This window comes from Poecilia latipinna, unplaced genomic scaffold (genome assembly GCF_001443285.1).
Source record: "Poecilia latipinna isolate Pla-1442-1.1 unplaced genomic scaffold, P_latipinna-1.0 Scaffold541, whole genome shotgun sequence".
NCBI lineage: Eukaryota > Metazoa > Chordata > Actinopteri > Cyprinodontiformes > Poeciliidae > Poecilia > Poecilia latipinna.
The window spans coordinates 41,955-55,884 of record NW_015113157.1 but is presented as its reverse complement, the minus strand read 5'-3'; the positions used below and the strand labels follow the sequence as shown (position 1 = coordinate 55,884).

The window sequence follows — 13,930 nt, the reverse complement described above, 5'->3', positions numbered from 1 at the left end:
TGAAAAGGATAAAGCAAGCTACTTCTGACCAAAACCGGAGCTTTCTAAAAAAAAAAAAAAAAAAAAAAAGTCTGGTATCAGTGTTCCTTAACAGCTAAATAAGAACCAGAGGCAGCATACAGAAGCAAATCTCTGAATAACCTGCGCCCTCCTCAACCGGCTGATATTATTTTGACAAATGGTGGTCCTTATTTTCGCTACGGTCTTGCTGCTAATTGAGCAGCTTGGGATAAAAGCGAGGTATCGATGCGTTTTAACCCCACAGCGAAATGACTTTATATTTCTCGCGTCCACATGCCTCAGAGGCCAGTCAATTACACAATGCTGCCTTTAATGAGGAGACATTGTCATGAGGGACAAAGAACAAACAGAGGCTCAGTCTTTGCTTTGAAAAGCTTGGATTTAAATACACACGAGTGAAAAATGCTCTCATTAAAGACAACATTCAATAAGCGTGATGCACTCTGTACGCCGCTGCCTGGGGTAATCTAAAGAGAAGCTGGAACGCCTGGTTCAGTAATAAGACCTTAACATGACTGTTTTACCTGCACTAATGGACTCTAACCCAATGATGCAGAGATTTCATATTATATATGTGATTTACAAGGCTTTTTCATGCTCCCGCGTTTTCGATCCGAGGACTGCAGGGGACTTTTTAACACAATTACACCGTAATGGTGCAGCGAGCACAGATGCAGACTTCGTCCGACGTGGCCTCATGAAATGGACCAAACGGAAATCTGCATCTGTGACGAAGGTGAAATATCGCAGCTGAATAACAGCCACTCTTTGGATGCCGTAAAAATCGCCTTCGCTCGATTTAGCTTCATTTCGGTAAAACAAAGCCGTTTGGCATCAGCCAGAGCGTCGCCGAGTTATAAAATTTTTACTTTAAATTCACGGGAAAGAGATAGAACCGGCCTGACATGTTAACACTTGAGCCCTTGAGCGTGACTCCAGCACCACGCTGACGGACGGAAATAGGTGAGAAAGATAAATCTGTGTGACTGATGGGAGAAACGCACCCGTTTCTCCCCAGAGTGAGTCGTGAGCGTCCATCTGCACTGCCAGCTGTTCATCTTTCAAGTCCAGAAAGCTTTTCACCACCTGCAGAAAAGAAATAACACAATTTGACAGTCTTCTATTGCCGCCTTGCTGCGTGCAGAACACAGACCAAAGCACCAGCGGAGCTTGAACTAGAGAAAATAACAATCGGCTTCAAAGGTAATCTCCAGCGTCTGCCGAGGACTCGCACCGTGATCTACATGCAGATGTATTTCATCGGCGCTAAATTTTTTTGTTTTGTTTTCATCTGAGTCGTACCTGCATGTGTCCCACACTGGCCGCGGCCGTCACCGCTTGCTGGGCTGCCTGCGTTTTCCCAATCGTCGTCTCGTTGCCGTGTTGCTGCTGCGGATCGGCAGGGACATCTGCGCCCCAATCCTGGCCCAGCAAGATGCCGGTGATTTCCGCATGGCCTTTCAGCCCGGCATGGACCAGCGCACACTGGCCGCTCTTATCGGCGTGCCCCACCTGGCAACAGAGGGGAACACAGAGGGACCCTCAACCCTCATCCTGGCTGAGGCTGTAAAACACTGGCCTAGATCAGCCCCGTTTATTTAATCTCTCTCCCAGAATAGGGCTTCAAACTGTGGTGACTGTAAAACCAGAGCAGTCCAGATATCTTAAGAGGCAGAGTTCTGTCACTGTAGTGCAGGATATTACTGTAGAAACCTTTTCAAATGTGGATACAAGCATAAAAAAATCTGTATGCCCACCCATTACATTGTATGTTTCTTCTTATTTCCCATTAGCCACACGCATTTCAGAATGATAGCCATTTTTTAATTCGGACGACGTTTTTGACACCTTTTACACCAATTATTGCCATAAAACGTTACCCATTATTATGGACGAACTTTATCACACCTGAAACTGAGGACTTTGCTCTTTGTGCGTCTCACCTCAGTCGTCAACTGGAAGGAGATGAAGATGTGCGACGGGCTGAGAGACAGTTGTCTTTATGGTTAGCTTTAGCCATTTAGCATTAGCAGAGCTGAGATTCTTGTGTAGTGGATTAATGGTACTGTTTTTGTTTAGCTGTGCTCACCGCAGGAAATAACTACTGCCGATCTTAGTATGAACATATATTCTCCATCACACCATGGCGGCCATTTTGAAAAATGTCCACAAGGAAAGGAACTCACAAGATCAATAACATGTGTTTGATTTCTATGGCTCAAAGTATGTCGCTATACATTAATCTAATTGGTGATTTTGCTATGACAACCAGGTTGGCCATCTTGAAAAATATAAACATTTTCAGTAAACATTATTTCTCTTGGTCCCATCATGTATCACTTGACACCAAAAGTATTCATCTGTGATAAAAATGGGCAAATTTAGTGGGATAAAAAAAAAAATCTTCCTTGACAGCCATCTTGAAAAATCGCTGGCAACTTTAATTTTTCAGTAGATAACTTTTTTTCATCTTTTCTTTTTCAAAAAGTAAGCCACTGAAGCATCTCTGCCAAGTTAGGTTCTTGCATCCACATGTGAGAGATTTTGCTGAAATATTAAATAATCTGCTATAGGACAAGAACATTCAGACTGATCTACGGTACACTCTACAGAAATGACACTGACCTTTGCTCCTTTCTTGCAGAGCAGGCTGACGATGTCGGCGTGTCCCGCCGCAGCCGCCAGACAAAGCGGCGTCATGCCGCTGCCAGTGGTCCCGTCTACAGGCGCGCCCATTTCGAGCAGCAAAGCCACCATCTCCACGTGACCCAGGTGGGCATGAACAGCCAGGATGGGGGCGTGTCCTATCACCTCCGTACACCAGGTCACACTCGCTCCACCGTGCATCAGCAGACGGCTTACCTGCGACATCATTTTCACAAAGCAACAAAATATATATCTTTGTCTGAATTATCTCCGTGCAGAAAGATGTTCTGTTAAAGCTCGCTGCTGTGTGTCACCTTGATGTTAGGGGTGTACAGGTTCCTCAGGGAGCCCAGTGCAGCTGACAGACTGTCTGTGCTGCAGTTTACCCACATGGCCTGAAGAACGCTGGAGGACACGCCAGTCTTCTTACTCAGACCCTGTGTGAGGAACACAAACACACAGAGTCAGATAACACCTGCTCCGTTCTGCATGGCACAATCTGAGTCGTGTCTCAGGAGAAAATCAACATGAACAGCGTGAAGCACTCACACTGAAGAAACAATATCAGCTGTGGGTGTTTACGTTTATGACTAGTGTTGATACGTGTGGTTGATGTGAAGGGATTTTTTTTTTTTAAAGTGAGGTTATATGGAGGTATTATGAGTAGTCAGTGTCTTCTAAACAGTAGAGGTGAATATGAAGAATAAAGGGGAATCATCACAGTCAACAAAAATAAAGCCTTTAAAACATCAGTCTGTTTGTAATTAAATACTATGTTTCACTGAATGACTCGAGTCAGAAATGAATTAACCTTTTAATAATATTATTTATTGAAAATGGACTACACATCTCAATTTTTGCATGAGGCAATTATTAAAATGTTCCCACCTAGTTAATGCCAGATAGTAGAATGTAATAATAATTTAAACAAATTAAAAATGCACTCAAACTGCTAGTAATGTTTAAGTTTGGGTTGTTTGAGGGCCATTACATGGCATAACTCTGCCCTCTACTATAAATAAACACTGACTACTTATAAGCTCATACAAACTTCCCCCCCCCCCCCAAAAAAAAAGCTGACTTTTACGGAGCAGAGGAAGATGCTCATGTGTTCAGTAACAGGCCTACAGTTAAACACCGACCACTCGGAGGTGTTGTTACTTTGAAAATGTGGGCTTTGAGGATGTGGTGTCCCAGTTCCATGGTCTGCTGACGGTTCAGCTTTCCCTCCTGTCTGGAGAACATGAAAGCCAGCAGAGCGTGGCCACTCCTGGAGAAACACGCACGTGCAAGAGTTTAATCATTTGAGCGTTCAGATACCGAAACTGATGTATCATGAATAGAAAGTTTGGCTCACCTCGGGTCACAAAGAAAATCTGTGCTTTCTCCATCCGCTCTCCAGACCAGCCACTCTCTGAAGGAGGGATGGCACAGCATCCGAGTGCCATCCCTGCGTCTGACCTACAATCACATGTCGATAATTGAGAAAAACTGAGTCAAATTACACTTTGGGTTGTTTGAGAGGCACGTTTGCAACTAAATGGACCCTGACTCAAAATTAGATTGATCTACGTCAGTCTAGCAAAGGTTTCTATGATCAAACCCTCACAGTAAATAAAACCCCACCATATTATTAGAACCATCGAGTTAAGTCACTAAATGCCAGATTCAATACAAACAAAGGCTGTATCATTATAGATTCTTCCACGAAGTAACATCAGGGGTCTTACCATGAATCCAGCCAGACTGTCTAATCTCTGCTGGAAGTCGTTCCACTCCAGTTCCCCCTTCACACTGCCTGCGTTCAGTGCCCTGAACATTTGTTCATCAGTCAGTGGGTGCAGAGACGCCAGCGCCACATTTAGCACCGGAAGGACCCGCTCGAAGACGTCTTTATCCGGAAAGCTCACGCGACACATCAGCAGGTACACCTAGCAGACAGAGCCAGTCGTCGTTGAGGCTTTACATTTGAAATGTGACGTTTTTACAAATATTGCCATACATTAACTCTGATTGATGTCACGTTGATGCATGGAAAAAGGTCTGCTTGTGGAAACGTATACGCTTTTTTTTTTGTGCACAGTGCTGCGTTTGGTTAGAAAACTCTTACATGTCAGATGTTTGTCTCATATGGGTTCATTGTAAACACTAATTAGATCATCTGGACCGGGGAAAGCATCTGCTGCGGAAGGGAAACAACAGAAGCTCGTCAGCATGTTGGAATCCATTTCCCCCCCCATGATCTCAGCTGGTTCGTATTTCAGCCATCCGGACTGTTGGATCGTTAGACTTCTGATGTCAAAGTCAAAAGTTTACGTACAATATGTAAATATATATGTGGCTTAAAGTAGCACAGAAAGAAATGCTTTGTTTCTGTATCACACGACTAGTCACAAACGTATAATAATGGATTCAATAAAGATTATTTTTTTCCCACACTTTGTTACAAGCTGATTCTAAAATCCATTTGCTAATAGTTTCTTCATGTTTTATGAGACAAATGCCAAATTTAAACCAAAATTTAACCTTAAAGATTCAGCTTTTGCTTTGAAGCTGACTCTCGAGTTGCAACTGGATTCAGTTGATTGGACAAAATACTTAATGGAACAATCTAGTCTGGTCAATATGAGGTTTTGCAGTTCTGAAGGGCTCTGAAGTCAAATGAGATGTCTGTAGATATTCATCACTGAACTGCGTGAAGCCAAAGGCTACTAATAAAATATTGGTAACATTGAATGTTCTGAAATCTACTGTGGTCTCTACTATTCTGAAACTGAAGAATTCCTCGTTATACAGCCTGAGGAGAGTGAATAATAATTTTGGATGCATTGCAAGTTTTAAAACAGTGTGGAAAAAACGGTAACACTTTATTTGAAGGGGTGTGCATAAGATTGACATGACACTGTCAAAAACATGACATAACACCTGTCATGAACATGAAGAAGTCTTTATGAATGTCTATAACTGTTGTCATGAAGTGTCATTCGGTAAATAATGACACTTTTAATGCAAAGTTGCTCTAAAAGTTGCATTGAAAGTCCATTAAAAATGCCAACTTTGCATTAAATTATCATAATTTACAAAATCATCCCTTCAAATAAAGTGTTACCAAAAAACAAATCTATTTTTCTATAGTAAGTGTAGAAAAGGTGACCATACTGACTGCCCCTCCCTCTTGTGTATTTTACTTGCAGATGAAAGAAGATTTTGTTTTCTTTTCTTTTAAAGGCAAACATTAACTAGCAATAGCGAGATTACTGTAGCATTGTGGTGCCAATATCTCTGTGCAGCGTATTCATTCAGCAGGATGCTAAAAGAGCTTGAGGGGTTATAAATTCAGGAGCCACTGACAGCATGTAATTATTCTTTTGAACCTGAGAAGAATGCAAACATCTATACAATGTAGATGTCCAGAAAGCTTTTAATTTAGCCCTAATTTGGTCCAATTATAGCCGTTTTAGACCACAATCTCCAACCTTTTCTATTCTAGGAGTTCAAGATAGAAACCAACACATATTTAACCCACTATTTTTCTCCACATTCACGACAAAATCGCAAAATCATTATGCATTCCAATTTGTGTGAAGACAACAAGCCATGCTCCTCTGACATCCTAATTTCTTAACACTTTTGATTATGTCACATCGCAATGCTTTTACCTTTGTTGCAGTTTCCTAATTCTGGCATTCTGCGTAAAGTTTTTGATCCCGTCATGTTATCTTTAATAATCTGAACAGCGTGGGGGTAAGCTTCTTCTCTGTTTTCATAAAAGAAAAGACCAGAACAATAGCCGCCTGCCTGCGTGATTGGTGCGTGGACACTAATTACTTCAGCTTCAGGGCATTTTCTGACAGGCGGCTCACCAGGGTGACAGATGAGTGTTAAGACATTAAACTTTAGCCGATAAAAGACAGAAGGGCAGCTTCCAAAAATACACCTACAGAAGAGAGCGCCTCTCTTTCTTTGGTGGGAGCGAATGTTAAAGATTACGCAAGAAATAAAACAAGAACTTAATAAAATAAATGTCCGTCCACCCCTGAGTTGTGATCTAACACAGCGTGTCCTGCAACAGTAACACATAACACAAGATGTATTATTGGGATGTTTGTGGGATGCACCAACACAATAGAACAGCACAAATAAAAATCTGGAAAGTGTGGTGTGTGTTTGTTTTCATCCTCCTCGCAAAGACACACTTTGCTACAATTAGTTTTTTGGGGTAAACCTACAGCAGCTTTGAGCATCTAGAGAGTTTTCGCTCATTCAGAATAGCTCAAACACAGATTCACAACTGTATTTAGGTCTGGGCTTTGACTTGGCCAACACATGAATGTGCCCTGATCTAAACCAGTCCACCGTAGGCCAGGCAGGTGAACCAGATTGAAATCCTATAGTATAATAATTGAAATGCCAACAGATTTTCCACCTGAGCCGTGGATCTCTGCAGCTCCTAAGTTATAATGCTCTCCTTGGTTTCTGTGTGTCATTTTCTGGCCTGTCAATTTACATAAACAGGATTGTCTTTGTAGGTTCGCAGCTGTGCTGTACCACTCATTTCAATTAGTGATTGATGCATGAAGGTAAACTTTATTTATTGGGTAAATTGTAAACGCCTTACATTTCTATAGCACTTTATCAAGTCAGAGGACTCCAAATCGCTTTACGCTACATTCAGTCTTTCATACAAACATTCACACGCTGATGGTGGTGAGCTACGTTGTAGCCACAAGCTGCATAGCTTATTTATAAAATAGTGGAATAAATCAAGGTTTCTGATTTTAATGTGACAAAACAGCAAGAAGTTGAGAGGCACCTTTGAATCTTTTGTAATGCAGCATCCGAAGACAAACACAAATGTCTGACCTCTGACAGGGAGACGGGCACAACCAGGTAGTTTCCTCCTTTCAGAGCCAGTTGACCTTTGTGGAAGAGATCCAGAGTCAGCTGGAGATAGAGGATGGAGCCGTGGCTCCGGGTCGAGAGGTTGCTGCTGAACTTGCTGAGGAGCAGAGGATCAGGAGCTGAGCCTGTCGGCGTGGTAACATTAGCGGCAATCTGGCTGCTGCCGCTGACCCGGTGATGGATGTAGTCGCTCAGGTCAGCTCCCAGATCACTGCTGTCTGGCAGGATGTCCAGCGAAATGCCAGCAAAGGGAAGGAGCGTGGTGATTTCCTGCACAGGAGGAAGACCGCTTAACTAAGGGTTCAGTACATATACATCAGCGATTAGAGAAGCATCTCTTTGGCACATAAGCTAAACATAAAGGCACCAAAAATCTGGAGCCATTATTCAAATGCTGTTGACTCTGACTCATGGGAAGGAGTACAGTAAATAGTGTGACAATGACTCAAGCTCCGTCATTGCTCACAGGCATCTCTCAGATTCACATTTCAGCTTCTCTCTTGCCATCTCCAGCTGCTCAGTGTTGGCTAAAACAGGCTATGATGAACAAAAAAAAATTGTTTCTCAGTCAATAAGTGTTTCAATTAAAGAAAACTGACATTTAGTTTCAGGAACACACAGTGCATCCCTGGTTGTAAACTGTGCTTTACTTAACTCTGTCGCTATCCTCTGTGTTTTTAATGAAACTTCTCGTATATTAAGGATGAAAACGCAAGAGTAGAATAACAGTCCTGCTTTTCAATTTTGCCATCTTTTTTTTTTTCTCTCTGTCTTCGGACACACCTTAAGGAAAAGGACTCTAACATGTTTTGTATTCCTCCAAACTCTAATTTAATTATGTAATCGTCTGGCGAGCTGTCAAGCTCCGTGCTCCCAGCAGACTCCCGCCAGCATTACCAACAATTCAGTGTGTAATCCATGCAAGCTTTTGGAGGCTTGGCTTCGGTATAGGACAGATGTGCCTACTGTTTGGTGAGATTAGCAACCAGATTGAGAAAATACATCAGACTACAGAGAGAGCAGCGGTGCCAAACTCTGAACGCCACTGCTGAGCAGAGTGGTGGGAAGAGCACAACATGCTACTATCCAGCAGTTCAAGCAGTGCAGCAGTAAGACTTTACAAAAAGATGAAATTGCAATAGATTTGACACAATTTTGAGACAATCTGTACAATGCTCATTTAACTCAGAAAGATTTCACACATGCAAGGGTCTACTACATCATTTAACAAGATTTCACTCAACAGATTTGAAATATTTTTTTCCCCCCCTAAGTTAGCATTCACAGTGAAATCTGCAAATTATGCACAGTAACTTGTACATTCTGTGCGGGAAATACAAAAAAAACAAAACAAAAAAACATTCAATCAGTTGATTTCCGTCTAAGCCTGCCTTTTCTTTACAAGACAGATGTGGAATAAAACATTTTTTTTTTGTTTTTTTTTCCAGGGAGGTGAGCAATGCAGTGCACAGTAAGACAATTATTTGTCATTTCGAGATAATCAGCACGGACTATCTCTTGAGGGAAGCGCAGAAACAACTGCACCGCAGACAGCCTCGTCAGTGTGAGTAATGTGGAGAAATGTTTTTTTCTTTTTTTTTTCCAATTACCTTTTGGTATTTATTTAGCTGACAGGTACAGAATGGATTTGCTTAAGCACGAAGAGGCAACGTAGACACAGTAGCGTTGAATGCTCATGTGAGCGTGACTCTTTCTGTCGAACATTATCAAGCGTCTTATTTTATCGCAGAAACAGCCAGCTGGAGAATCACCTGTACAGGAAATACTATCAAATATGCTAAATATAAAACTTTTGACAGGAGGCCTTGGTAAAAACAAGAAAGCTATTTTCACTTGTTCCGAGTTTATTCTGACCACAGAGTGGGACTGAGTGGGTGGGGTATGAGGGAAACACAGACGTAGGGAAGCAGAGGAGGAGGCGAAAAATCTTTTTAGCTTACGTGCACAGTGAGCAATCTTAACCGTATAGAACGGGCGCCACCTTGGAGTGCATTATTAAGTTTTTATGGGACATGACTGTATGTTATGACAGTCAATGACAGAGCTTAAAATACAGCTAGAGAGGCAGGATTCGCGCACAGCCATGTGCCTCCAGTGTTTGTGGGGGGGATATTTTAGGGTTACGCAGAGGAATAAAATAGAACAGAGCCGTTGTGTGCCGCTACCTCCATCCACCACACGCCAACTCACCACCAGCCCCGTCCTGACCGTGACCACCAGCTTCAGCCAGTGGGGAAACTTGGAAATGATTTTGGTGATAAAGGTGGCGACTGTGTCCCCGTAGTCCGGCTTGTGAAACTCGGCTTCGTTGAGACTGTCGACCAGTATGATGTAGTCCTCCTCGGGTAGCCTTCGCTCTGAAAACAGGAGGCAGAGAAGAGATGGAGAGACTGATGCACAATAATAACCTGACGTCGATGCCGTTACCCTTGTAAATGAGTGAGACACTGATGAGACCGGTGCGTCTTTCTCTAACGGCACAGGACGTAATGAGAAAACGGTTGATGTGTCTTCAGCTGAAAGAGGCCGGAGGCCGTTGTTGCAAACTGACTTGATACACGACGTATCCATCATGTTTCACATTATCGAAGCTGTCAAGCCAGTTCCACAAGGCTGCGAGGACCAGACAACCCACACTCACTCACACGAGGGCCTCTCTGGGTTTTTTTTCTCTGACCTCTTTAATAGAGATGAAATAGACAAAACACTCCTCTGCTCAGACTGCGGAGGGCCCCGACTGTAATAACACATCCATCTAGCTGACTAACTGCATCATGAGAAAGTGAGCCGGTGGCTAATGAGCCCACAACATCCAAGCCCCCCCCCGCCCCCCTTTAAAGTATTTGGTGACCTTGAAATCCCGTGGGAGGCCGATGATTCACCAGGGCAAATATAACACTCATCGCTCCTCCATCTAAAATGACAAAACATCCGTTTGAACGCTTTAATGTTTCCAGCCGCTGACCTTAACTAGGGAAAATAATCTATGAGCCATCATAGTATCATTAACAGGCAATTTCGCGCAGGAGATGAACCTTTAGCACGCCTGAAAGCCGAGCCTATTAAAAACCAAAAAGAGTTATTTAGATTTCAACATTGCATCGTTTCCCTCGGTACCTTTGCGCAAGCTGGCCAGAGGCTCGAGGACGCCCTTCCTGAAGGCAGCAATGGGATCCTGAACGCAGGAACGCAAGCTGAGCTGATTTTGCAGGTGCGGCTCCTGTGCCAAGAGTTCCCGGTACAGGGCAAGCTGAGGCGCTCTGGCCAGCAGGGCGGCGACGCTGTGGACGAACTCTGGGACCAGGCAGGTGTAGGTGTTGTCTGCCTGGCAGAAGTGGTAGGCTACCACCTGGCAGGGGAAAGCAGAGAGTGAAACAGTGTAAAACTGAAGTGCAATCTGAAACCACCTTTTTCGCAATAATTAACTAATGTTGCTGGCAATATCTGGTGGAAACAGAAAAAGCTGTAAATGTGGAAAAAAGAAAAAAAAAAGTTGGACGAGGAGGGGGAAGGAATGTGTGATTTGCCCATAAAATAAGCAACATGAAGCTGGAGACGCTACTGAGAGAAACATTATGTAAAAGTAAGACCATACAGACTGCGCTGCATGTCTGAATATTTCATTCATTCACCTAGTTTCAGCTAAAGTATTGAGATAAATAACAAAAATGTTTTTTTTTCTGCTTCTGTTTGCAAATAAAAAATAGCAATATAGCTTCGGCAGGCCCAAGAGTTCCTCAAGGAGGTTTTAATTAGGAATTTTGGTGGGACTGAGAATAAACGTCCTAATTTTTTAACTATGGTGATGATATGATCTAATAGTCTATCTTGGGGATCACTCCCAAAAGGCTTTTGTTTTGCTAGATCCAACCAGCACAAGCAGTACACTGATAACGAAAGCAAAGTAAAAGTTTTAACAGGAAGTTATTTAGATTGTTAGCCAGCAACATCTCCAGTTCAGTTTGCCCGTTAGCTTATTTATTACAGAATTTTGAATCCCTCATATTGGGCCTTTTTGCCAGTACCAATGGTAATAATCAATGTTTTGTAATGGATGTGATTTCCTATAATTTAAAGTAAATTTAATGAAGTAACAGAAAAAAGTGTCAGATTTCCCGATATGGTAGCACATATTAATGTACTACAGAAATAAATATATCTACATTTATTTCTTATTATGTACTGTACTGTTTCATTTTGTACATTTTACTCCTATAAAGGTATTTTTTATGGCATTAATCGTCCAATACCCAAACTGAATCCAGCTAATGCATGACTTCAAGTTTTCTGCCCACTAATTTACAGTAGCTGCAATGCTTTTAAATTGGAGGAGTGGAGACAACACAGCTGGATAATTTAGAGCATCTGTTTGCATTCCTTTAAAAATACACAGCAGAGGAGCAACTCAGTCTACAATTCATGACTTTAAAGTATTGATTGTTAATGTAATAATACAAAGATATAACACAAGTAAATGTCTGCAGAAAGTAGTGGCTAAATGAGCCATAAAGTAGTTTTTGTGTGTGTGTCTGTGTGTGGCCGTGCGTGTGTGCGTGCGTGTGGGCGTGTGTGGGTGTGTGTGCACGTGTGTGTGTGAATCTCAACCAGAGCAACTGTACATCCAGCAGATTAACACAATTCCTCTCCCAACAAACAGTCAGAGCAAATGCAAGCTGTTTCATTCAGACAGAAAAAGAAAAGTAACGAGAAGAATAAAACCAAAAGAATAAAACGAGCACTACTGATGAGACCGGAAAAAAAAAAAAAATTACAATTATTTGCTTGAAGGTTCGCCGTTTCTCTGTGGTGTTTCTTTTTGCAGCAAGAGCAAATACTCCAGGTCTGATTGATTACAGGTCTGAGTGTGAGATATGGGTAGTTCATACACACACACATCATCAAAGATTTCGCTTTTGAACAAACATCCTCACCATCACAAGCAGTCTGACTAGTTCCCATGGAAACTCTTATTGAGGCCAAGTTAGTAAATTTAGAAGCTTCTATGTCATCTATGCGATGCACTCAGCAGCGTGTTCTACATGTGCCCAGAAACAGAGACCAACACTCTGACATTGGTGTCACAAATGTGCAGCCGTGCAACTCTTTGAACATATGACTTAAAAAAAAAACAATAACAAAACACAAAACTACCTCCAACTACCTAAATGTCTTGTATAACTGATCCCTTGAAAGTTCCCTTTGAAATGCTGGATACACTCATAGATCCCTGGAGTGCTGTTTAGAATTGCTTATTTTATTGTTATATTCAAAAAAACTGGCAAGACTACTGAGAACAAACAAATGAAAAGACTCTGAGGGCATTCCTATAATATGAATGTGATTTCTTCCTTTCATCTGGTGTAACTGCAGGTGAGTCAGCAGTCTGCTCAGCAACAGCATGAGTAACCATATAGACATGTTCTCTGAGATAATGTGAGTGTGCAGTTGTGCTTTCTCCTGAATGTGTGTGTGTTTTTCCAGTTCAATTTCTGAGAGAGGAACTACTGTGAGAAAAGGGGTCAGCTTGGAAACAGAAACTTGGTTTGGGTCCAGCATTGAAATCGAGTTTGAAAGCGTGTAGCTCCAGGCATCGGAGGAACAGTTTCACGATCGTCCGATTGCAAAATATCTCTTATTTCAAAGCAGTGCTATCTTTAGAAGAAGCTGTGAAAAAAGGTAAATCAGTTTGCTTAAACATAAAAGAAATTTAATGTCAACAAAAATATGAAATATAATTTGCTTGTTGGACTCAAATAACCTCTTCAAATAAAAACCCTGGCATTAAGGCTATAATTAAAGTTTCTTACTTAAGATTAAAAATGCTTCCAGCGTTGCATTTTTATCCCTCGGAGAACAAAGAGGTGAATATTTCTCTGTGAGTTCAAGGTAGAGACTTTAATGCACACTTTTGTAGGTTTACAGAATAAATTACTGCACTTCTGTTTACTGGGCTTCCAGAAGAAAACAACAACAAAAAACACACAACACCATCCCTCTACAACTACAACATTTATATCCATTAATGCCGACAAAGACCCGAAAGGAAGCTCACATTATCCCATTTATTTCTAATTCTCTACTTTGGCTACCTGAATGTTTTAAAATTGATGTTAAGGTACTCTAATGAGTTTTAAAGTAATTAATGGTTGAAACCCTCATATGTTTCAGATCTGCTTTTAGTTTAGCAGCCACCCATATCCTTCAGATTGCACCTTTGTTAATACCTAAAGAACAAAAACCCATAGGGAGACTTTACTTTCTTATTTCTATTTCCTCATTGCTTTGAAATATATATATATATATATATATATATATATATATATATATATATATATATATT

General features: G+C 41.6%; 1 protein-coding gene across 3 annotated transcripts in view; it reads right to left on the bottom strand.

Annotated features, from left to right (window-relative positions):
* The window catches only part of LOC106952817 (protein TANC1-like), a 42,651-nt gene that overhangs the window by 8,203 nt on the left and 20,518 nt on the right, over positions 1-13,930 (bottom strand). For all 3 annotated transcript variants that reach the window (XM_015041181.1, XM_015041182.1, XM_015041183.1), the window contains 10 exons: positions 10,708-10,939; positions 9,781-9,947; positions 7,531-7,839; positions 4,398-4,598; positions 4,025-4,128; positions 3,829-3,937; positions 2,982-3,104; positions 2,647-2,883; positions 1,324-1,533; positions 1,026-1,107 (listed from right to left, as the gene is read on the bottom strand). In XM_015041181.1, the coding sequence (XP_014896667.1) occupies positions 1,026-1,107; positions 1,324-1,533; positions 2,647-2,883; positions 2,982-3,104; positions 3,829-3,937; positions 4,025-4,128; positions 4,398-4,598; positions 7,531-7,839; positions 9,781-9,947; positions 10,708-10,939 (1,774 nt within the window). The remainder of the gene's footprint in view (positions 1-1,025; positions 1,108-1,323; positions 1,534-2,646; positions 2,884-2,981; positions 3,105-3,828; positions 3,938-4,024; positions 4,129-4,397; positions 4,599-7,530; positions 7,840-9,780; positions 9,948-10,707; positions 10,940-13,930) is intronic.